We start from the raw sequence: 24,856 nt of genomic DNA, 5'->3' as shown, positions 1-24,856 counted from the left end.
AAATGACTGTGATTAGCTGCTGCTTTGGCCTCTTATTTGTCTTCCCACACAGAGAAGTCCTGTAAGATCTGTTGAGCAAACAACTTGCAGATGCCTTTTTGAAGCATGTACAGCCTCTAAAAATACATTTGCGCCCCAAGGCAGTGATTTTGCAACTCTGCTGATGGGAGCTTTGAGCAAGGGATCCCGGTGAATGTGTCCATCAATGAGAGTAACATGAGGACGTAGCTTAGCCATGCACCGCCAGTCACAGTGAATGTAAACTATTCATGTCTCCGAGCATTATCTGCCACTTGGTCTGACTTTGTGGGGTGTCTGCGCTGCTCTTCGGGTACCAGGAGGGGTGGTCAGAGTTCATCGGGACGCCCTGGAGTCTTTCCTCTTTGTAAGACATGAGCAGGTAGGATTACAGTTTCAAGCAGCTATTAAGGATGATCATTTAACCCCGAGCTGGAGAAGGAAATGATTTCAACTCTCACCACAGTCTTCAGGTAAAAACCTCCCCCCACCCCTTCTCTCATTCTCCTTTGGAAGTAAACATTTACATTCTTGTGCTCGGTGTTTTAATAGAGATTAAGCTGAATTTAAGCCTGCGTGTCAGGCAGCAATTCAGGTAGCTCATACCATACATACCTGTGCTATTTTTTGCCTCTGGGGGCATTTCTTTAAAGCTCGGCTGAGGACAGATGACATTTTCTAGGAACGTTGTTATTACGGTGGCCCTGGACATCTTCAAAAGCGACAAGCGAGCCTTAATGCCCCACCACTGCGGGCTAGGCTTCAAAGGACGAGAGTGTCTCTCATTTTAATGAAGGTACGGGATCAAACGGAAGAGGAGTTGCCAGCCCGAGCCATCAATTATAAAACAAAATTCCTTCTTTGTTGAAGTGGAACACGTTGCGGCTCTTTTCTGAGTCAGTAAGAAAAAAAAGACTAAAAAAAATTTAAAATGAGGTCAAAATGCCCTCCACAGTGATTTAGCTGTTCGCCTGGTCCAACTTGAATTGTATCTGTTTGGGTTAATATCCGACCCCAGGTTGGACACACATTAAGAAAGTATGTGATGTTCATGTCCAAGGATACAACAGACCAATATCAAATTCCACAAAAAATATGACCCACTTAATATGATTCATTAAAGCAATGACATGGGTCTCATCAGGCTAAACCAGAAACAACCTCAGATTTCAATCATATGCCAGCAAAGGCCAGGGCTATGAACGTCTCATTCCATCTGGTTGATCTCAGTTCTTAAGCAGTGGGAGCCTGATTTAGATAAAACTCTTCCTGACCTTAAATGGCACATGGTTGGCAGCATGGGATGCCTAACTTGAAAGACTAATGCATTTCATACTAAAGCTGTGATAAAGGAGGCACAATCCCTAACCGGCGCACAGCCGACAGCACAAGACGTTCCAGCTTGAGCCTGTGGATCTGTGGGGTTTAAGAAAGAGGAGTGGACCTCTGTTGTGCTCTTCTACCTTCAGGATGAGTCATTTCTTTGAATAATTAAAAAGCAGCAAACATTCCAACCCCTCATGTAACAAACGAGCTGTTAGTGCTCTGCTACAATGAAGCAACCATGTGTCTAAAAAGTCTTTGTGGGTTTGAAGTTGTCCCTGAACTGAGGTCAACCTTTCCAAAACCCGTGACTGGATATGAACACGGCCTTGAAATTAGGATTAACGTTGAAAAGAAGCTGGAGTTAAAGTTTTCAGCATGAAGGTTGAGTCCCCTGTTGAATGACTGTGCGCATGATCTATTTAGTTATTGGTTTAAGTTTCAATACAAGCACTTCTGAGTACAGGTAAACAGTGAGGGGGGAAACAGCTTAGTACAAGTGATCTAATGCAAGTCATCCATTCGGTGAAAGTCAGCCATAACGCACAGCCATAAAAGCATCACTTCAGCTTTGCACGCGTCTTGCGCTGAGCTGCACATCGGCGCGTAACGACCCGGGAGTGTGTTTCTTTAAGAATGTAAGGTGGGTGAGACCCTTTTCCTGACGCACGCCTGGTATGCAAACATAAATTTAGCAGCAACGTGTTTGCAGGGGGAACAAAATATCTGGAAGCGACCGTGGACTGTCATGCTGTCTCCGTCCGCTCTTGGCTGACTTTTACCTTTTTTCCTCTCTCGCTCTCCTGGAAACTGGAGCCGGAGCGCAGCGCGGAGAGACGAGCGGACCTCTTTCTCCCCGAGTGACTGGGGCAGGCTGGGACATAGAGCGGGCGATCAGAGCCGTCTATCAACGCTTTGAAATTACTTAAGAGTTTGTTTGCGTCCGTGATGAGTGGGAGCTGTTTGTGGACGACTAGCCTGGTTCTCCTCGCTGTCTGTGCGAAGGTAAGCCGCGGTGGCGTCTTCACGCGAACAACTTATGGATCCTGTCATTTAACATGAGGGGAGAAGGCGCACCGCTCCGGTTTCAGCGCATTTAAGTCAATTTATTGGGAAGGAAATCAGACACCTGTTGCTTTCAGTTTGGCTTGCCCTCTGTTTCTAAAGGAAAAGTCAGCCTATGTAGAAACATCAGTGACCTGTCGTTTCAAATTTATTACAAGAGTGCTCTGAGGTACAGATTCATACATGGCTCATAGCTGGTGCCCATGCCTGTCAGTACTTTGCCCCCCCACCAGAAGCCAAAACTATTCATCATCTGGTGATGCTGTTTGTCTAAAGCAGCTATTGTTTGCAAGAAATGAGGCCGCTGATTGATGGGTGTAGAATATAATAAAATACACTCCACCAGGAAGTTAGAAATTAAGAAAAAGATTGATGGTGAACAAATATATCTGCTGTTTTGGAAAAAAAAATCAATGTCCAACAATCACTACTAACATATTCGTCACATGTACATGTATTCATACAGTCCCTTTATATGTATGCATCAGTCTTGTGAGGCAGGATTGTGTAAAAGCTGATTCTTTCTGCACAGCGGGGAGTTTTAACCTGGTGCACAAAGCAGTTGTTTGGTGACAGATTTTTTTTTTTGGGGGGGGGGGGCTGTCAGCGTGTGTAAATGACCACAACAGGTGCTAATAGCACTTCAAGGTGATTTGGGATTTAGGCACCCTGGCTGCTACACAGTCCTGCTGAGTATGTCCACATTGTAATCAGTGACTTTCAAGCAACGAAGGAGAGCTCGGGACTTTGCAGGTCTGCAGACCTAACTGTGAGGCTACAGAGGGTTTATCCTCTGATAAATTATCCCTGTTAGATATTAACTGATTCAAATATGTTGGAATCAGCACAAACTCATACGTCAAACAGGAATGACTCTGTAATGAATGTTACTTACAACTGATTGCTTTCAGCTCGATGACCTGCCGATGGTAACGCCCAAAAAATGTCTTGGATGATGCTCACACTGACTTCTGTGTTGCAAGTGTTTGTGGTTTGATTATTTTGTGTCTCCATCACAAAACCAGACTGAAAAATGACTCAAGAGATTATTTTGCTCAAGTGGTCAGCAGACGACAAATCTTTCCATCTGCTCTAGGCCCGAGCAAGTCTGCACCGGACTCTTCAATACATGTTTAATGCAAAGCTGGTTATATGATTCTGATGAACTAATAGTGCCATATTAAAATAATGAAACTAGAAAAGAAAAAAACATCCCCTTTTTATCCTACACTGTTAACACACACCGCACAGTGACGCAGTGCCTTGCTTTGCGGGGCCAGAGGTCAACAAGTGCCTCCTCCAAGGGTCCCTGTTTTGCAGTGGCATTTTCTTTTCATGTGTGCTCGTGGGTCAAAGTTTCTGCATTACAATTTGGCAAAGGAATGAGACCGTGTTTGTGTGCTTGGCTGCTGAAAGTTGTGCGGGTGCAATTTGTGTGTGTGTGGGCCAAATGGCCTGTGGCTCCAACCCTAAATGGAATAGACCTTCCTTTGTGGGTGACATAATGACATACCTCGAGCATTTCTTGGAGGGTCTTGTTGCTTTCACTCATTTCCCCTGATTTGTGCAGAAAAGTGGAACCTTCCAGAAACACTTTTCCTGGATGGGGAATTAAACGACGGTGCGTGCATGAGGCTGTGCCCTTAAAAGACGCCCTGGCATCTCTGAATGTTAGTGCCTGTAACCTGGCAGGGATATGGAGCAGAGCAAATCCTTCTCGTACGCTTTCATTTTTGTTCATTTTGGCTCTTTGTCTTTCCGCTTTGAACTCCTTAGTAGTCACTTTTGAAACACAGGGCACACGCTGACACAGATCTGTGGATTCTCAGTTCTGTTTTATCTATCTATCTATCTATCTATCTATCTATCTATCTATCTATCTATCTATCTATCTATCTATCTATCTATCTATCTATCTATCTATCTATCTATCTATCTATCTATCTATCTATCTAAGTTATAGATGTTGCTGGGATCACTCTCCCATTCACAGGGAATATTAGCAGCACTTTAAAAAAAATCTGCTTTCTTCAAACACAAAATGAAGTGATTTTTTTTTTCTAAATAAAGATGCAAATAAAACACAGAAACACAAAGAGCCTGTTACTGTGACAGCTCTATTGAACTGGTGAGTTTATGTGGAGTATGGCTTGTAAGAATTGATGGATATAAATCAGACTTCAGAGTGTTGGGGCTGCCACACTCACTTCACCACATGCCTTTCCTCTAATTGCTAAGCTGGAATTCAGAAGGAAATTAGCCACAAAAGCAACCGATTTTGATGTTTACTCAAGGAAATGGTCCCTCTCAGAGTCCTAATGCAGGGAGCAGAGTGCGTTGAAGTCCTCAGGATTGGGAAGCTTTGGGGCCTAATGGCAGGATTAAGTGGGGTCACGACGTGCAAACGGTCCCAAGTGAGCGTCCGTCAACAACAACATCGCTTGTTCTCTGAAATACGCTCCTCAGCTCGATCGCTTGATCATAAAGACCCCAAACTATGCAATTAGCTTTCATGAATACCTTTGTTGTGGACGCAAGTGGAATGGGAAGTGAATTAATTTCGAGAGGGATTGGGCCCTCTTGAGGAGTAAAGGAAAAAGCTTCAGAGAACATCTGGCCAGTGATGGATGGATAGAGCAAGTTTTTGGAGTGCGTTAACAAGACCAAGTGTTTTCAGTTACACTGCAAAAGCCCTCATACTCATCTCATTGTTCCCATCTGGGCTTAATCTGTGGAGTGGGACTGAGGATTGTTTAGTGTGTGTGGGTGTGCGTGTGTGTGTGTGCGCGCGCGCGTGTGTGAGCACACAGTTTCTTACAGTCCAAGGGCAAAATTCACTGGTACTCATGTTTGTATAAATTGCCAAGATACCCACAAAATGTTTCACTTTTCATGCAGCGCTATTAGTGTTCCTGGCATGGTAGCAGTGTTTCCTGTGTGTCCTACTCAGGTGTGCCAGCATGCAGCTCTTCCAGTTCTGGAAATCCAGAGAACAGACTTGCATCCCTATAAAGCCAGGCCAAAAGGAAGTAGCTTCAGAGTTTTCTCAGTGGGCCAATGAAGGAAAAGTTCTGCAGAACAGAAAAGGAGATGGCAGCTCCTGCTGGCTGTTGAATCCCTAAGAAAGCTCCTTTTCAACAGTATTTGGATAACTAAGCTTTAGTAAAGCTTATATCTCCAACATGAAATTTTTCTTTTGCCTCTTTCTGAAAATGGCAGGTTATTTTGTACTGAATGAGAATACTCTTGGAGTAAGAAAAGTTTTTGAAAAAGCTCACAATCAGAGATTTTACAAACTTGGCATGGACATAGACTGTATATAAATAAGGGACAGAGTCTCCAGATCTGACAAGGTAGTATACAAATAGCAGGGGCGGGAAGTCAGTCTATGAGAAAATGACGACGCTGTTAGTTTATGGTTTCAATTTTAGGGTCTAGTCATATTTTTTACAACATGATTCAGTGGGGTATAGTTCAGGATGCTGCTATTGACAAGTGACTACTGTGTAGGTGTCATATAAACATCTGACTTGGGATCTGGCTACAAAAAAATGAATCTGGCAAAAATCAGAATACTCAAGATGAGGCTTCAAGATGAAAACCAATGTGTGACATCACTGGCACGAGTAAAAATCCGAAATTAGGTTCTGAGAGGAATTTTTATCAAAGACAACTTTTATTGTTCCTTGCAATCCAAGTCATGAATGGAAAGTAAACAAAATCTGACTTTAATTTCTATTCAGAGGAATATTTGGAAATTCATGGAAACTGTCTAAGGTTGTCCGAAAAAGCATAATAGAGACCTCAAAGTTTCGTGGAGAACTGAATATTTCGACTGGGGCATTCATGCTCTGTTTAAAGTATCTGTGGGAGTGCCTACCATTAAAAAAAAAAAATACTAATTTCAGTATTAATTTAGAAAGAATTAACATGGAATTGGTCAAAGCTTTGATGCATTCAGGTCAGCTTAAGAAATCTCTCATTTTCTTTCTTGCCGAGAAATCTAGCTATATTGCTAATAATTAAACTTTCAGGTTAGCAGGAAATTAGCTTAGCTTAGTTTAAAGATTGCAAGCCAGGAAACAGCTAGTCATATTTTGTCCAGGGCTAATAAATTCTGCCATCAAAATCCTTTAAAGCTCACTCAGTAATAGTCTTATCTTATTTATTTAGCTGTATAAAAATCAAAGTGTAAAAATCCAAGCTAAGCTAACCGCTCCCGTTCTTTGTTTTGCATTTACAGTACAGAACTTCTGTGAATCTTCTCCAACTCTGCGCAAGAATGTGAATTGGCAGATTTTCAAGAATGGCAAACTACTGCTTTCACATCAGGAGTTGATAAAAGAAAAGATGGAGAAAGGAAAATATGGCTTTTTTGCTGTTTTCCCTCCAAAATCTTGCAGCACTTGATTGTGTTGTTTACCTTTTGATTGCTTGATGCTGAGCTCTAATAACAAGCTGTGACTGAGTGCCCAAAGTGGGCTGTGCCAGCAAATGGCATAACTCTCTGGAATTGTGTTGCACGCTGCTGTGCCAAAGTGCATACAACAGGACATGTTGTTCAGACTACATTATGAAAAAGCATAATGAGATCTTGTGGTTTCATCTGCTTCTAAAAATCCTGCACAGTGCAGAACTCTGATTTAAAGTCATGGCGCTGTCATGCTTTGATAAAAAGCTGCCAGTAGATGGCAACATTACAGCAGATGGACCTTCTTTGTCCACTTCAGCAGTTATATCCTCTGTGGCTCCCACGCCCATTTGGGATAGTTGAGCCTTATGGTGATTTTGCAGGTGGCTGCCCTCTATCCCCTTCTGTTTCCTCTGGAGCCCCATGTGAATGTATTTGTTCCTTCATCATGAGGTTTATTTGTCATTGCCAAGCTTGAAAGCCGAGCCTCTGGCATTCTCTTCCTCTGATGAAACATCTTCGGCTCCATCTGTAGTAAACCCACGTCCCCTCCATCAGCGTGATTGAGCGTTGTTGTTTTATCCTGTTGTGTGTTCCTGGACGCCAGCGCAAACTTCATTTGCAGCAGCCGAGACCGTCCGTGCATCATCTGGCCTGCACATTTTTCACATGCAGCTGATCACAAAAGCCGAAGCAGAAGCTTGCAGCCGAGCAGCTCGGCTCAGCCTTGCCTCGAGCACATGCATCGAGCCCCGTCTGTTCTGCTTTGCCCCGGCCTTGACCTCAGACACAGCCCCGGGGTGGGATTGCAGCAGGAGTGCCGGGGAGTGGTGCTAACGAGAGGGGAGAAGCAGCACTCAAATCCCTCTCATGATGCCTAATTAGAAGGGAGGCACAGGTAGGAGGTGTGAGCATGGGTTTGAGAGTTGAAGCAGTGGTGGGGAGGACTGTCAGGAGAGAGATAGACATTAGAAAGGGGGGAGGGTTACAGAGGCAAAAAGGTCAAGAATGGGAAGATGAGAAAAACAATAGAAATTTTAGTGAGTAGAACGCCAAAGGGGGAAAAAACGTGTTGCCATACAGGTCAAAGCCAAAGCCTACACCAGATCACCAGAAAAAAAACTGAATTGTCAAGGAAAGCAGGGTCTAACAAAAAATGCTGTAAAATAAAACAAAACTGTCACAGACTTGGAGGCATCAAGGTGGAAGGTGACTGGCATGCTAGAAGATACATAGAAGTTTAATATTAATGGAGTGATACTGATGTAGATTTAATCGATAGCAAGTAGAGAAAGGGACACACACACAGACATGCAGATGTCTGACGAAATGGGGGGGGGGGGGGGGGGGGGGGGGAGTGTGTTATTGATGGAGTGAGACAGGAAGAGTTGCATGAAGCATGCACGGAGAGCAAAAGGCCAAACAGCAATGATGTATAACAAAGCTACCAGCATAAAAGTGGGAAAGGAAAACATAAATATTAAAGATCTCCTGATCTACCGAGTGGCCGACTAGCCTGAAAAACAAAGAGTAAACCAGTTATCTTAGCTTAACTCGCTCACTTTTGGGAGGAGGGAAAAGGGAGACTGCATACGAGTGTGAGAAATGTTAGCAGTAAGGGGAAAAGAATGAGTGGACAGCTAAATCCAGTGGAAACATGATGGACTTAAGGTCTGCAGCGCTGCTGTCTGACAGGGTCTCCACGGCTGGCTACGGTGAATGTTTGTGAAGCTAATGATGCTTCCTGGGGTTCTCACATCTGTTTCCCCCCCTGGCCACATGTGCTTTGAGTAAACGCTGGGCGGCTACGACTAAACACTAGAGACCCCATTACAAATGATGTGCTATTAGGATTACAATGCATACGTCCACAGAAGCAGATTGATGAGCATGTAATCATCCATAGTGCGCTTGTGGGTCTTTGTGTAGATGCGCATGCATTTGTGTCATACGTTCAGCTAAAAATGAGACACATATACAACAAAAGTCATTCATTACAACTTAATATTCCTCAATTTTTATAGCATTTATGGCACCATGCTATTCCATGTTAGCTTCTAGCTTTTAGTGCATTGCTTCTAGAGTTTAGTTTTTCCTTGTTATATATGAACTGAAAAACACACAGAAGGATTTTGATGTGTCTGTGAAGGTTCTCAGTCAAGGATCAAGGATTTTGATGGTTTTTGGATAATCTTTTGGATAAAAACTGAGTAAAATGTGACTTTTAAGGCTAAAAGCTTATATATTACTAGCTTAAGCTGGTAAAAAAAATAAACGTAATGTTTATGTATAAATATAAGCTAAAAAGGAAACCGTACATTTGAAAAAAGCACATTTTACCCAAAGGTTTTAAGGTGTCGGTGTGTGCAGTCTTGTGACTTTTGTGACCATTGGAGCCAAAAGTCCATCCAAATTCCTCGTTCCCAGGCTTCTGCAGGGATTACCTATGCCACAGTGCCCTCTACAAAATGCGCTCACACTCGCACACATGCACACAGAAACACACACAAATCATGCTGGGGTGAACAGTCACACATCGCAGATGTTGTGACTGTGGCTTATAGCCCCTATAAAGAGGCCTAGGTCTGCCCTCTGAGAACCTCCCACCTGGGAAATCTGTGTGGTCTTGGCGCATGTGTCCATCGTGAGTGTGTTTACACGCTGTTGCTAAGAGTCTGAATGGTTGAAGTGTCTGTCAAGCTCAGGAGTTTAAGAACAGTTTAGGCGGAGCATTTTTCATATTTGTTATAAACATGCAATATTGAGTTTAAGTCATACTGTTGGATATCAGGCTAAAGCGTTAACCAAAGAATGAACTCATTACTACGAACTTTGAGTTCACCAGCCACCAGATTTCAGATGACGTTTGTCTCCTCCCAGTGTTACATTTGACATGTTACTGGGGATTTTTGTCCCAGCATACCTCTGTGTGGTGACATCATCCATGCTGGGATCTCAGTGGGGCAACTTGTACCTTGAGCAAAAATGCAGTCTCACATACCCCTGTCTTGTTTGCATCTGTCATCCTCTCAGCACTCCCCCTGCCTCTCTGATGACAGGTATGCAGCTTGAAAAGCATTTGGCAACCATGACCTGGAAAAGTGCACATTTGACATTGAACATGTCATTCAGCCTTCATTCTCCCCACTCCTCCTTCACCTCGGCAGGGCATAACTCTAAGTCTTTCGCGTTATCGGCACAGCTTCTTCTCTCATCTCAACATGAATTGCTTCATAGCTGGAATAGTTGGGATTGTGGTGACCAGGTGGCCTGTGAAGCCATGTAGATGATATGAGAAATACTGGTCTCAGCTCAATGCGAAGGAATCTGTGAGTTCAGATATTTTAAGCTGAATGCAGATATGAGACAGATGGATCGATGGACAATCGGGGGCACAGGCAGGAAGTTTGTAAAGTACCTGATAGGAAAGTTCAGGTGAAACCGGTATGTCTTTCTTCATGTTGATTGTGCTGCTGAGAGTTATTGACAAGGCGTCTCAACACACTCTGGAGCTGTAAGTCTGGAAGAAACCTGATAAATGACATCAACGTTTCAAAAACATGAGCCATTAAAGTATTTGCTGAAATGAAAAGATAAACTGTCTCTTAAAAGAAGGATAACTGACAGTAAATTTCACCGGTTATTGAATGTAATAATTACAACAGTTAGAGGCCTGAAGATGTAAAACTCTACAGTATTTGGGGAAAAAACACATTGAAGAAATGTCAGATCACAGTTTAAATAACAGCTGTCGACTGAAATCGTACCTACTCTTAAACTAATCGATTAGTCATGGCGTGGTGGGAGTGGGAGGCAGCTTTATCTCTACATTAATGAAATTTGCCACAGACCATGGAGTGCACTCTGTGGCTCCGAGCCTTATTAGGTTAAATTAATTTAAATTGATATAAATGACTAATATTTACCCATATTAAATAATTGTAACTATTTAAAATTATTAAATGATTAGATCATGTAATCTAATTTTGGAGAAGACTGCAATGCACCAGCCCATTTCTTATGATCTCTGAAAATACCAAAAGTTTCAACGTAAGAACTACACCAAACACCTTTTGTGAGCAATATATTCCAATCATGCTTTACTTTTTTCTAATTTTTTTGATGTGAGAGGAGGCTGCAGCCTCCTAGCTGCAGCTACTGACAGATGCTGGAGCCACTGAAGCTGTAAAAAAAGGGGATTATTATAGCACATGCATACTAAAATCTGTTAAGTGTGCATGATTTCAGTTAAACGCTCAAGCTATAAACATGAAAGTTGGTGAAAAAAAAGAAATAAAGAACCTACTGTTTTTATATGGTATGCCATGTTGGTTGTTGAGCTGCTGTAGTCAGATTTCTCAGACTTCTAATGCAGCCACTCCAAGAAACATCTACATACTTAATTTGGCTGACAATAGATATACTGTAGCTTCAGTTTGAGATATTTCTGAATTAGGGTTTTATGGTTTTGATTGGAACAAAATAACGTTCTGTAACTGGAAGGGACAAAACACCATGAGTTTAGCTGTTTTAGTTCAATTCTCTTCTGTTCACTGGGGCTTGTTTTACAAAAACCCTATGCAGGGAATACCCCATTAACCTCCTAAGACCTGAACTCTTCCACGGCATGCATTTTTAATTTCTCTTTGATATTTGGGCTGATTGGGTCCTGATACATCTGATGAATGTAAAAACAAATTCCCAGATTTTTTTTTTTTTACCTAATTTTTGTTCCTAAGAAAAATAAGAGCCACATATGAGGATATTCATTTAAATTTCGATAGAACAGTAGCAGTATAATGTCCTCGTAAGTGGATATCAGGCCCTTGTAGAGCAGAATTGAGTATTTTGGTCTAAATAACCCAAAATGTGATGTCAACATATGTGGACACCAAGTCCTAGGAGGTTAATATTTGTTTGGTTAGCCTATCAACTAAAACATTTGACCAACTGATTCGGACTAGTAATTAGCTAGAATTTTATTTGTTTACTGACTCAAAAAAGCATGAGTGGTGAGCGTCTCCTGCATCTTAGTGAACTGCTGGGACGTCCTCTCCTTTTTGCACTGAAAAAGTTTCAAGCTAGCTTTTAGGGACAGAGCCAGGTGTAGCATCCAATAAGACATCTTTTTTTAGAGCCAGAACATCATTGGAGCTGTAAGTAGAGAAATTGCTTTTTGGTAAATTTTAATTGGGGTCTATTCTAGTATTCACTGGGCAAGCACTTCTGCCTTGCTTGCCCTTGCAATATTTTCTCTATCCTACCCTGACTTGGTTTTATGGCTAAAGACCATAATAAGGATCCATTATTTTACTTGTTTTACATGTAAATTATCTTATTGTAGGTCAAAAAGTTTTACTTCAAGTAGGAGCTCAGTAAAATCAGCTATTCTTCTCACTAACCCCAAGAAAAAGCCACGATTCTTTTGATAAAACAGCTGCTGTTTTAAATGACTGCAGGGATACGTCTTTCTGTTCATGTGTCAGACTCAGTATTTCATCCAATATTTAGTCCAGGTGCACACTGCATGAGCTTAATGGATTTTGATAAAACACCAGGAAATCATGCCATTAAAATGTTGAATAATGGGGCATTATGCCCGTAGTGAGCGTTAATGTTGACTTATTTCGTTAATGGAAGATGGAATTAGGGAGAGGCTTTCTGAAGTCTGACTGACAAAGAGATGGCTTGTTGTTTTAACTTAAAAAAAAGGGCTGGCTTTGCTTGTAAAGAGCGAGCAAGATCCACTCATGTGTTTCGTCTTAGTCATCAGCTGAACCAAACTGATGAAACTGATGATGATTGGCAGGAGGGCGCAGCAGGAATGCGACTACAGCTCTTTGCACAACAGGTACAAACTGTTCCATCATCATGAGAAAGTAATCGTTACGGGCAAATCATTACATGATCAGAGGAAACCAAATCTGTGCCAAATATGCACAGTATGAATGTTTGATAGACACAGAACGACAGTTTTTTACATAGGATTACTTAGGTCAGAGCGATTCATGGTGTAATTAGAAGTTTTACTTGGGAGTTAAGTTTACAATCCCCAAACATTTCCGGCACATTTTTATTGTGACTCTATCTGGAAGCAGCTGTAATTAAAGAAAGGCTTATCAACATGTTTTAAATGTGCATGAACTTTCACTTGCTTAAAGAAAAAGCACATCCTAATCTCTTAAACAACATCAGGAACATCTTAGTGATATAAAGAAATAATTTACCGGCTCATTTTCACTAGAAAAACATTTTGATGACGTGGAAAACTCTCAGTACTGCATTTTCCACAGTTTATCTCAGATGTCATATATGACGTTACAGATAACTTTAGTAAATGTAAATGTATTATAATTATTACCGCTGCCCTGTAGTGGGCATATCACAGGACTTGTTGGGAAAAGGGAAGAATAAATCAAAAGAAAAGAAAAATGAAAAAACGTCCCTGCTTCAGTTTTGGTCTGAGAACAGTAGAATCATTCTTATGAACAAGTACTGCTTTTCCAGACTTTTGATCCATTTTTTTAGTGGTTGACGTTGCATTTTAATAATATAATATAATTTTTTTTACAGTGCAGCCAAACCAATACAAATAATTCTCCTTTAGTCAGTAAAAAACTGCAGATGCAGCAATGTCATGCTGCACGTGGCATCTCTCGTCCAAAGTATATAAAATTACTGTTATTTTGTTTGTAGATGCATGTTTGGGGAATAACTGTAGCTACAGCTAGTCCCAATGACAAATTCAATAAGTTTCTGTGTCTGCCTCCCAATAAAATCAACATCATTTATCACTACAATGAAACTGCATTAATGCAAACGTGCATTGTTCCTCTGCCAAGACAAGAGCCAGGCCATTCGTCTGTCTGTCAGTTTGTTTATAGTCTGTCTGTCAGCAAGATTATACAAAAGCTGAATTTAATGAGACACAGTGGAGAGGTGGAGCACGAAGAAAGAAACATTTAAAACATTCATTTTTGATGAAGATAATTTTTTCAATTTGCAAACTAGGGCAATGACTTTGCTGATGTTTTATTTTAGTGCCTTGTTGGTTGTGTAAATCCTTGCACTTTGAACCCTGTGCAGTAATGGATAAACAAGGTTTAGCACATATGTTAACTGCACATCGATTAAATATAAGCATCGCAACAGACTGATTGCAGCCTTCTGCTTGCAATGCAAATGCTGCAATCTTGAAGTCTTCAAACCAGAATTAAGTCGTCTTTATATAAAGAGCACAAATGATAGCGTGTGTTACTCGGTGATTATGTACTCTAAACGGCTTGCCTGTGAGATTGACGTTTCTCAGCGTTTTTAGCGTTTGACTTGAGCACTCAAGACAAATGGGCCTCGACTTAAAACTTCCACGGTGAAAAATTGGATAATGTAGCTGGAATAAATCTCCAAAATAGGGTGAGCCTGTTTTCCCCATAGCACACAACATGTTAATCAGGAGCCAACTGTGCAGCAGTTGGACAATCAATCAGCTCGGCATTTTGTCTTATTCCATTATATTAACACCTGAATGGAACTGGCAAAGAGGCTTTTTGCTTAACAAGTTTGGAATTTATTGCCGAAAGCTTACAAAAATGCCACTCTCTGCCTTCATATTTAATGATGCCTGCTCGACCAATTTTAATATTACAGTATGTGGTTGCAATTGCAGTGGCTTAATCTATTTTATGTTGGATATTTTTGCAGGAAAATATTTTCCTTATAAACCAGACTGAGCTTGCAGACCGCTAATTTATACAACAGATGTGGAATTGGGCAAAGCTAACAAAACATTTAGGTTTACAGACCTCTTTGATATTTAAAGACAGCTACTCAAGGGTTGCAGTATACTACAGTAAAGCTGTTTAACTGAGCCTAAAAGATTAATTTGTAGAACTGCTTGTAAATCAAAGCATGTATAGCAAAGGTGTGAAATCACTTTTTGCATGCAGCACCAACTGTAGCTGCTGTTGCGTGCAGGTGCGTCCGTGCAGAAACTGTGCCTCGAGCCGCTGCCGAGGATGCAGGTTCGTGTTTAACAGCGTGTGCCAAAACTGTCTCGCCTGTCGCTTTTAACTTTTATCTGTGCAACCATGTGTGTCTGTAATGCAACCTTAGGTGAGTCTTGCTCCAACATGCCATTATCTTGCTTTTGAGTTGCTCTGGCGTAAAAAAAAAAAATATACATACGAGTGCAAAGATGCGTGTCCGTCTTTTAATTTATCTTTTAATTTCCTTGACATATTGAATTTATGTATGTGTTTCGTTCATTAGACGAGGCAAGCAAATCTTTTAAGACATATATTTACATCATCTTGGAAACATTTTCTTTTGCTTTACTTCTTGTATCATTAAAGCGTTCCTCCACACTGCGGGACATCTCAGCTTGGCCGTGTGTGCTTGCTGATGGACTCACTTAACTCCTGCTGAGCTCTGCTCCAGGGTCTTGGGGACGTGGGAGGGGTTGATCCACAGCCTCTCCCTTTTCCTGGCTCTAACCTACTTTAGCTTCCAGGCTTCCTGCTCCTCACAGGTCACACTCTGAGTACTGGTGTGCAAGAGGAGACGGATGACCAGAGTATGAACGTGTTTAAGTCATAAGCCTGTTTAAGTGCTCAGGAGAGACCCCACCTTGTTCCTCTGCAGTGTCATGCAAACTGAAAGTGTCACTGATGGCAGCGTAATTTCCTCTATCAGAGAGAGAGACAATTATATAAATATAGAAGTCGTAAAGGGTGGATATTTTTCTTTCTGCAACAATCCAGGTTGCTGCAGAGGCTTATCCAGTTAGTTCCCTGATTTGACATTGCAAATGAACCCACTAATGACATACACACATGCACAGGACAGCAAACCTCCCATGTTTGTGATTCCCATTCAGTCCCTGACTTGTCAAAGTCTCTTTTGGTCAGACTGTTAGATCCAGCTGTGCAAGTCAACAGTTCTTATTATACAGAAGAAGCCAGCTTGGCTCACAGGCCCTCTGTGAACTTGCATGCCCCAGTTATCTGGATGACGCAAGTGAATCAGGGCAGATCCACCACTTGTGTCTCATTAATATCAGGCACACCCAGCTGTTGTCATAGTGCTGCTGTGTACAAGACCTTTTATGCTTCCATCTTTTCCTCTGTCTTCAGTAAATCGAGCAACAGTTTTCTGTCCCGCTCATTGTTTATTATCGTTCTTTATTACACTTTCAGGGTGGAAAAAACAGAAATAGTTACAAAAAGTTATACATGGTGTTAAACATGGCTAGTAATGTGAACAAAGAGTAGCTTTATATTGGCATTCCTGAGATAATAACAGGTTTTGAGTGATAACAGTTTAAATATACAGAAACCAGAACCTGAAAATATCACAGCTTATGGTGCCAAATTCACTCTACAGTTTATTAAAGGTTTTTTTCACATTAGATGGAAAACATCTTATTACCATTAGATTTAAGGTCTTCAGCCAAGAAAATGTAACCACTAAATATGAGTTTTAAAAGAGTTTTGTCACTATAAATGGCCCATTAATTTTTCTGTTGATGATAGAAGTGGAAAGGAATACAGAGGGTGTTTGTTTCCCCAGAGGCAAAAGATGAGCTCAGTCTTCAGAGTAGGGTTTTAGTTAGGCTTCAACCTGTAAACTGTACATAAAAGATGGACACAGGCACTATGTAATCACCCAGTGGGCTGTGATAGCCCAGTGGAAGTCTTAGATTTATTATTATAGCTGTTCCCCTGATGTTTCTTGGAGTCAGAAGTAACCCTAAATGCATCAAAGGGTTGATTTTTCTGTTTTCTTAACTAATGCTTATTAGCTCCATTCACAAGGTACATCTATGCACTGCACAGATGTGTTGCACTGACACTTATACCTGTATGTTAAGTAATGTTCAAAAGCTAGAAAACCATTCCCTAAAAGTGGTGCACAGACTTGCTGTATTATTTGTCCAGTTCATTGACTTCAATTAGCTCAAGTGGCACCAAGCAAACAGCTAGTGATGGAGTCGGCTCTCATCTGGCTATCAAAGAGGCCAAACCTTTTTTTTCTTGGATGCTAACATTGTTTTCGGCATGTTGTCTTGGTTTGTCTCAGCTGTTCTGTGAGGTAAGGCTTCCTGTTTAGTTTTGAGCTCCTCTGGCTGAAGGACCGATGAACTTATACCATGGTGTGCATCTGCTGTCTGTCTGTCCAGGTAAAATTAGCAAGAATTGCTACTCCTTTGAGAGTATTTATCACAATGTAATTGGACTAATACACAACAACCCAACAGAAGTTTGCCCAAGGTCACATCTGTCATTTTAAGGTCCACAACCCTTAACTCGTGCTTCTGATGATCAGTGAATGGGATGAGGTACTATGTCATGGAAGTTCTAGTTAGTTGGATGAATTTAGACAATATGAAGATGAAACTAGCTAAGCTGAGATACTCGCAGAGAGCTGCGAGGTCCTACTTATGGTGCAACAATGCAAGCACCTAATTTCACTTCCAAAAAAGGGCTGGGCCGCAGGGGATTATTGTTTTACCACAGTATGCGAATATGATTTCTCACATGCATGCCAGTAATTAGTTGAGTTTTCTTTCATTTTTCTTCTAAATGTTGTTTTGACAAACGAGTTGTATTATTGCTGAGAGAATTAACACTGATTGAAGATCAGTTTTTACAGTGTATGTAAATCTCATGGCAGCTGCCATCTCTAACAGCCTCAAAGTTATTAACACAGAAACCGAAATGGAAAAAAGAAATGAAACACATTTTCCTTAATAATCACTCTATCTCAAAATGCTGCCTTCACTCACGACACACTCCACCAGCCCTGCACATGTCTTTACTTTGCTGTCCTTTCCACGACCCATAATTCCCTTCTTCCTGCCCACCTAACTCTTAAAGATTAACAGAGTGCTCACTACCTGTCCACCTGCTAGAGGCATCACATTTACGGGCATCACGGTAATCTCAAGGGTCCAGTTGGTCTTTTAATCCTTGGAAACAGAAACAGAGAACCCAGTCAAGGTCAGGCTGTTCAATTTCCAGGGGGATCTCTTATTGAAACTTCCATTGTTCAGTCTGGGAGGCCATCTGTACCAATATCACTGTTTAATGTGCCAAATGCGACTTATGTGGATATTGTTTTCTTAGTGTTACTAAGATGTTACATGATTTCACCTTGATTAAATCTAACCAACTTTTTTTCTCAAGAGCAAAAGGCACAGAAAGGCTGGCCTGTGCACTGATTTGCAGCAGCGAAGGTTTTTGTAGAGTTCATGCCCTCATCGCTGAGCATGCGGGCGTGTTTGGTAGCGGCACAAGATTACCATAAAGCTACGCTTGAGGCTTTTATTGGCTTCATCTTCCCAGTCTTGACTTGAGATATGCCCTCGGGATCTATCAGTGTCACCTGGATATCTGTAGCCAATGTGAAACCCGCAGAATCTGAAGCCATCTCTGTTACATGCACCGACAACAATGGAAGGGTGACTTGGACCACATTTTGAAGGTTTTGGTTGCAGAAGCAATTTTGGAGCTATCAGATTGAAACTCAAGATGCCAGAGCAAGTCAGTTCTGTCAGGAATTTCTAAGATGGGTGTGCTTCTATTGAAGACTACTTTCTAAATGTAAGGAGAAAAAAAGATTCCCTTTCACGGTCACATAGTTTATATCGAAGATGCCACTATGGGGTTGTAGAGTCTCAGATTTCTCCAGTGTTTAAAGAGCTCCTAGGTTGTCCATAACAAAAGCAACTGAGGCATTTAGGCGGCCTGAATATCTTTGATAAGGAGCATTGTATTATATTTCCATAAGTAGATGACTTGTTAGGTCGGATTGTAATACTATTCCATCCATTTTAGAGGCCCTCTTATCTGTTCTGCCACTATGCACTGTCCAAAACTCAATAGACCCTCTGATTTCCAGTTTTTAACCATCTGGCAGCTCCAACTCCCAGATGCACATTTATACTGTACTTTATTAGCTTGGGATTTTCCACTTCTGAGTTAATGTAGGTAACACAGGCTAAACTAAATGATTCATGTGATACCCTCCTGTCTTCGTGTGTGTTAGCGCTGTAAGTTGAGCATGATGAATCTCTCAGAAATAGGATTTTCCCTCACGATTAAGGGTGCGCAGTGTGCCGAGGCATCGCGCACTCATGTCATACCTGTTTCTTCCGACATTAAACCTTGATTCAGTGCCTCGGCCTGTGTAGATTTCGGCGAGAAGCGGCTTCCAACCGTTTGGCTGCTCTTGCGTTTCGTGCCACCAGAGATTTTCTTCTCACTTTGAAAAAATAACCTAAAAAATAACATTTCTTACACAAACTGAAGCCACAGCCAGCTGGTTTTAAGAGACAAATCCCACATCTTGCAGGGTGAAACTTGCTACCCTTCTCTAGCAAGCCTGTCAAGTCTGTCCTATTTAGACTGGAACTAAAGTCCCTCTTTGGGGAAGGCAGCAGCACTGGATAATATGATGGAAGAGAAAAACTGCTCATATGTGTGCCATCTGACAAGAACCTGTAGCTTTGCCCCATATTTGCAATGGGACAAAATAAAAATTTCTTATCTAAAATGATGTTTTTGTCCTCTGTGAGTTTGGCTAATGCTTTTTCTAAAAGGGAAATACTGGGAGAGGCGTTCAGTGTTCTTCAGCGGACTTGTTCTGTATAACTGTGCCCGGCAGTGCCAAACCCTACTCCCTGCAGAGATGACCCTGGGCACACGCTCCAGCTGTGCAAACACAGCCGCATTGCTGAGCACACACTTACATTCTGGCTGAGCCAAATCCAATTATTTGCCTTGCCTTGAACCTCTTTTTTCTTCTTTCATTTCAGTAGTGCATATTCAGCTGCCTTCCGCAGTGCACACGAGCTGAACTGCCAGGCTGAACAAGGCTGACAAATGTGCTACTGTGGGTACTTTTTTGCTATATTTCTCTCATGTGAACATACCCCTGCTTGTCAGTTTAATTTCTCAGCCTTTTCCTCATTTCTCTCCCCAAGCGTTTGGCATGACAGTAGGTATCCATTTCTTTTGAAGGAGCACCACCAAAGTCAACAGGGAGGGGATGTGAGCCGCTCGACCATCAGTCAGCTGACACTGACGGAGTGCAAAAAAAAGAAAAAATGTTTATGTCAGAAGAGTCCATCCCATATGAAAATCTAAGCACACAGTTATGTTACCTCAAGTGGCCTTTGTTGCTTCAGTTTGACCTACTCCCTAAAGGACTCACAGTTTATGAGGATATCCCAAACAGCAATGATTTAAACATAGCAACTGGAAATAAGCAAAACTTTACTGGACCGTATGGGGGTGTTTCTACTCCCCCGCCGAGCCAGAACCGTTATGTTTGATTGTACAAAACTAAATCCTGCTTCTTCTCAAGCAACGGTGAAGTGATGCCCGGGACTTATAACTTTAACTTCAGTCTTTGAACACAGTATCATGTGTGGGCCTATCCATTTCACCCTAAAAGGAGCTCTTTTTAGCAGCTGTGATGACTGTGTTTTTAACCTGTAGACCTGATGTTAGCATAAATAGCTAAATAGTTGATGCTATATAGCTAAATGTCAACAGCTGGTGTTTTTAGCCCACCAAAGAAATTAACTTCTGCTTAAAATGAAAAACCTTTTTTTGTGCAAAAAACAAAAAAGGTAAAAAATTAAAAAAGTCCTAATATACTGTATATTATATGGAAAATAAAGCTGTGCAAATATTTAGTGTATTAAAATATTGTTTGGGACTCACCTATTCTCAGTGCAACTATTCACACCATTCACATAAAGCGGTATTTATTTTTTTGAACCAAGCTCTATTTTTTCTTTTTACATTTTTTTGGATCCTAATAAAGAAATCTGACCAATCAGACCGTAAAATTTGGTAACAAGTGCTCTTGTGGCTCAAAACGTGCACGGTACCGAATATATAAATAGTAAAATAGTATTATTTTGCCTCAGAAACTCGTTTCAGACGCTGCTCCGGCTCTCTGAAACGATTTCTCTGCCTCCTCAGACATAGTCCCAACTCCGTATCTGAAAAATTCTGAATCTCATTTCAATTTCTCGCAACATGTTCATTGGGTAATTAGCTAATATATAATAATAAACACTCACTATTTCATATATGTTTGTGTTTTGTAACGCAAACCATCGTTTTGAATGTGCTGCCAAGTAGTACAGTGCACAGGCAAAAGCCTGCTCCCTGCCTCCATCCAGGAGAACAAAAGCAGCGGGAGAAGAAAAGTGGATACTATCGTGTTGCCGTCAGATTGACAAGCAGAGTTCATGCCGCAGACGTGAGCTGACATTGCAGATCTTTATGGCTGTGACCTTGACTCGTAGCCAAACTCAATCCTTTTTTCTCCTAAATGTCAGATAGCGCGTATTAACACGAGAATCTGGTTTCAGCTACAAAGACAAATACAAAACACACATATTTTTATAAAATGTCCCCACTGTGTCCCCCCTCTGTGTAGCAGCACATTTTAAGTCACACATATGTATTTCTACATTCAAGGCCGAGCACTCAGAATCAGTCGAACACACAGGCTTAGCTGTGCACACAGAGGAACAGCACTTCCTTCAGGAATGCTGAGCAGTTCTCCCCACGTCTTTAAAGACTGTCCTTTCAAGTGCGCCGTTGTTGGAACAAGTTAAGTGTTATCGTAACTGACAATAGTTTGTTTGGGAAAGAATTTCTTCAATAGCTTGGGGCGTGATCGGTACAGTAAAACCCTGATGAGTGAATCTTTCCATTTCTGGTGAACCAGCGTGACCTGCTTTATATATATTAGCTGACCATGGTATACAGTGGGAGGAGCTTCTTTTGACTGTGCTTTTGCTTTGGACCTAAATGATTTTTCTGAGATAATGGAGTGCTTTTCAGGCAGGGTCCACAGGGAGCCCTAATGCATAAACAAACACACGGTGCGGTGTCTCTCTTTATGCTGTTGCCGGGCCTAAAAGGGAGGGACCTGCCATGCTTCAAGTACAATGAAGAAACTCACGTTCCTGGAATTTGCACACATGCGTGCAGAAAAACATAACAAAATTGTAAGATTGCAAAACAAACAGTATAGCAAACCTGGAACTCCCTATAGGATATTACTATAAACAAAGACTTCATAACTTACATGAACAGTACGACGTAATGAAACATAAAGTTAGATAAACAGGGGCCCCATAGTGGGCTCACACATGATGTCAGATAAATCTCCAGTGGCATGTTTAAGAGTTCAAATGGCGCCTCCGATCTGTCTCTTTAATACAGAGGGAATGTGGAGGATGCACTGTGCCAACTCACTCCCTCACCCACCCATCCACCATGCGCTCCCCTTCCTTCAAACGCCATTTTGGCCGCGGCCCAGATGTCAGGGATGTCATTCATCACACCGCTCCCTCTTGTCAGCAATTACACAAGTATGACAAGGACATTTAAATAATTTTTCTTGACATGGTATCATTGTCACAAGTCTCTGCAATTATCCTCCATTACTGGCATCAACTACCAAAGTGTTAACGCGCTCGCTCTTGTTTTTGCCATCTTTTTGAGACGTATTTTCTAAAGTGACATCTTTGTATAGTATCTTTGCTGATTTTAGAAGTTTGAGTAGATTAGTCAGTCTTCTGTGGACAGCAGCCTTTGTTTGGTCACATAAAAGTTGACTGCATCATGTAGACCAGTTGGGAATACATCATTTTAATAACTCCCACGATGATTGTCATATTCAGAGGACCTTAAAGAAATCACTGGCTTTCTTCTGCATTTTTGTCTGTCAGTGATGAGTCAAGTGGGGGTGTTTGAGACAGTCTGTCAGACAGATTCAAGTTATTGTCAGTGTTCAGTCTGGTACTGTAGCATCATAAAAACCTGACTGTTATAAAAACTCAGATTTTTAGATCGAGTTTAGGGTGCTCAATAACTGTTGTGTTGCTTTAAATGCCAGACTGAATTTAGACGTTACCCACCATAGGCCTTGTACAACTGGTCTGTTCTAATAGTCGTGGGCCTTACTTTTATAAGAGAATACACATTTACTAAATTATCTTCCGATTCTCTTTAGTATTCTTTTTCCTTTTTCAACATGCAGTGTCCTGAAAAAAGTACCTCCCCTTTCCTGATTTCTCCAATTTTCACATATTTGTTAAATGTTTCAGATCATCAAACAGATTTTAATATTAGACCAAGACAACCTGAGTAAATTAAAATGTATCAGATCAAAACGTATCAAATGTGTCAGATGCACACAGGTACAAGTAAAACTGCAGGACTTAATCTCAGCAAAAGCAAACACACTATGCCTACATTTATTTTATCACGTGTATAAATATGTGCAAAAGACTTTTCCCCTCTTTTTTAATAAACCCAAACTTTTGTTGAAATGACCACATCTGTGCAACCACTGCCACGGTGCATCATTTTATAAATCTGACCCTTTTCCTTATTTTTGATATGTTGTTAGATAATTGTATGTTTATACTTTATTGATATTTAAATGCAATTTTTATATGAATTGCCATTTAGGTAAAATGTAAAAACTGGTTCGGACCCCGCAGTGGTGTAAGTGTTGGTAGACATACTGTTTTGTAATTCCTTGAGGTGACTGGAGTCCACCTGTACCAAGCAGAGGATTCTGAAAATGCTTTCCAAAAAGTACAAACCTATATTTTTCAAATTCCTGAACTGAAACTGTGTGTTAATACAAGAAATAAGCCCTCTGTAGGTCTCTGTAGACTACCACAATTAAAAAAGTGAAAGCGGCACACATTTTGAAATCTGTGAGTTTTCCTCAACACAGCATTAATCATTCCCGATGCGTAACATACCAACGATTTGTCAGCCCCGAGGCGTCCCATGGGAACGCAAAAGGTAACCTTACACGTCCCTATGATACAAACAGTTCTCATGTTTCCTCCTTTTTCCGAATGCGTAACATAAGAACGTGTTGGGTGACTGAAAGAAACTGAAACATACCGACGTAATAAGTGTTGGTACGCGTTGGGGGCGAGGACGTGCTGTCCTCAAAGCGCGATGAATAGTGAAATGGAAATACTTGAAAACCACCAGGATTCTTCTTAGAGTTGGTCACTTAGTTGAAAAAAGTGACTAAGCGGATGGCCTGTTGGTCATGAAAATGACTAGAAACCCAATAAACACCCCAAAAATGCTTCAATCATGGAATAACCTTCCAAAAGAACAGCCATCTCAGCAGGACTATCAATCAGACCTTTATAGTAGAGCAGCCAGCGCTCTTAGAGTTTGCCAAAGTGTATTATAAGACTTTCAGAAGCAAAAAAAACAACTGAGCTGACGAGTTAAACCAAGAGCGGTTGGTGAGTGGGTGGTAAACACCATCAATAATAACATCCCCATAATGAAGCATGGTGGTGGCAGCATCATGCTGTCGGGATGTTTCTTAACAGTAGAGACAGTGAGAGCTCATTGAAGAAAACCTGCTGTAGAGAGCAGAGACTGAGGTAGCGAATTATATTTCAGCATAACAGTGGACCAGAGAGCCGAGACAACACTGGAGTGACATGAGGACAAGTGTCCATGGGTAACCCAGCCAGAGCTCAGCCTCAGACCTCATCTGATCTCTGTGAAGAGACTTGAATATGGCAGGTAACAAATGCTTCCATTGATGATGAAGGATTTACCAAGAAGAATGGGATAAATTTCCAAAATTTAGGTTTGCAAAAACTTTACAGACATACCTGAGAAGAGTTAAATCTGTCATGGCTCTGAAAGGGTCCTAAAGAGTATCGATATAGTTTTTTTCAAAAGACATATTTCTGTTTTTTATTTTTTTATAGATTTACAGTAAATTCTGTTTTCACTTTTTCCTCATTGGCTGATTGAATCCAGTTGTAGTGGGAATGGTGAAATTAAATTCACCACACTATGCAGTGTATAAAAAGTGAAAAATCTCTAAAGACACTGCACATGCACAGACACAGTTGGACCGATTGTTGCACTGTTCTGTAAACTTAGCAGAAAGCTAGTTCTCATTAAACAGACTACAGGGAGTGCAGAATTATTAGGCAAGTTGTATTTTTGAGGA

General features: G+C 41.1%; 1 protein-coding gene across 2 annotated transcripts in view; it reads left to right on the top strand.

Moving 5' to 3' along the window:
- The first annotated feature begins 2,015 nt into the window (after positions 1-2,015).
- The window catches only part of LOC101469483 (ADAMTS-like protein 1), a 100,809-nt gene continuing 77,968 nt past the window's right edge, over positions 2,016-24,856 (top strand). The window contains exon 1 of one of the 2 annotated variants that reach the window (XM_004554382.4): positions 2,016-2,346. In XM_004554382.4, the coding sequence (XP_004554439.2) occupies positions 2,290-2,346 (57 nt within the window). In that variant the 5' untranslated portion in view covers positions 2,016-2,289. The remainder of the gene's footprint in view (positions 2,347-24,856) is intronic. The other variant, XM_004554381.4, reaches the window with a different exon arrangement.

Source organism: Maylandia zebra, linkage group LG3 (genome assembly GCF_041146795.1).
Source record: "Maylandia zebra isolate NMK-2024a linkage group LG3, Mzebra_GT3a, whole genome shotgun sequence".
NCBI classification, from domain to species: domain Eukaryota; kingdom Metazoa; phylum Chordata; class Actinopteri; order Cichliformes; family Cichlidae; genus Maylandia; species Maylandia zebra.
The sequence above is the reverse complement of the archived record's forward strand: the minus strand, read 5'-3'. Positions and strand labels throughout refer to the sequence as shown.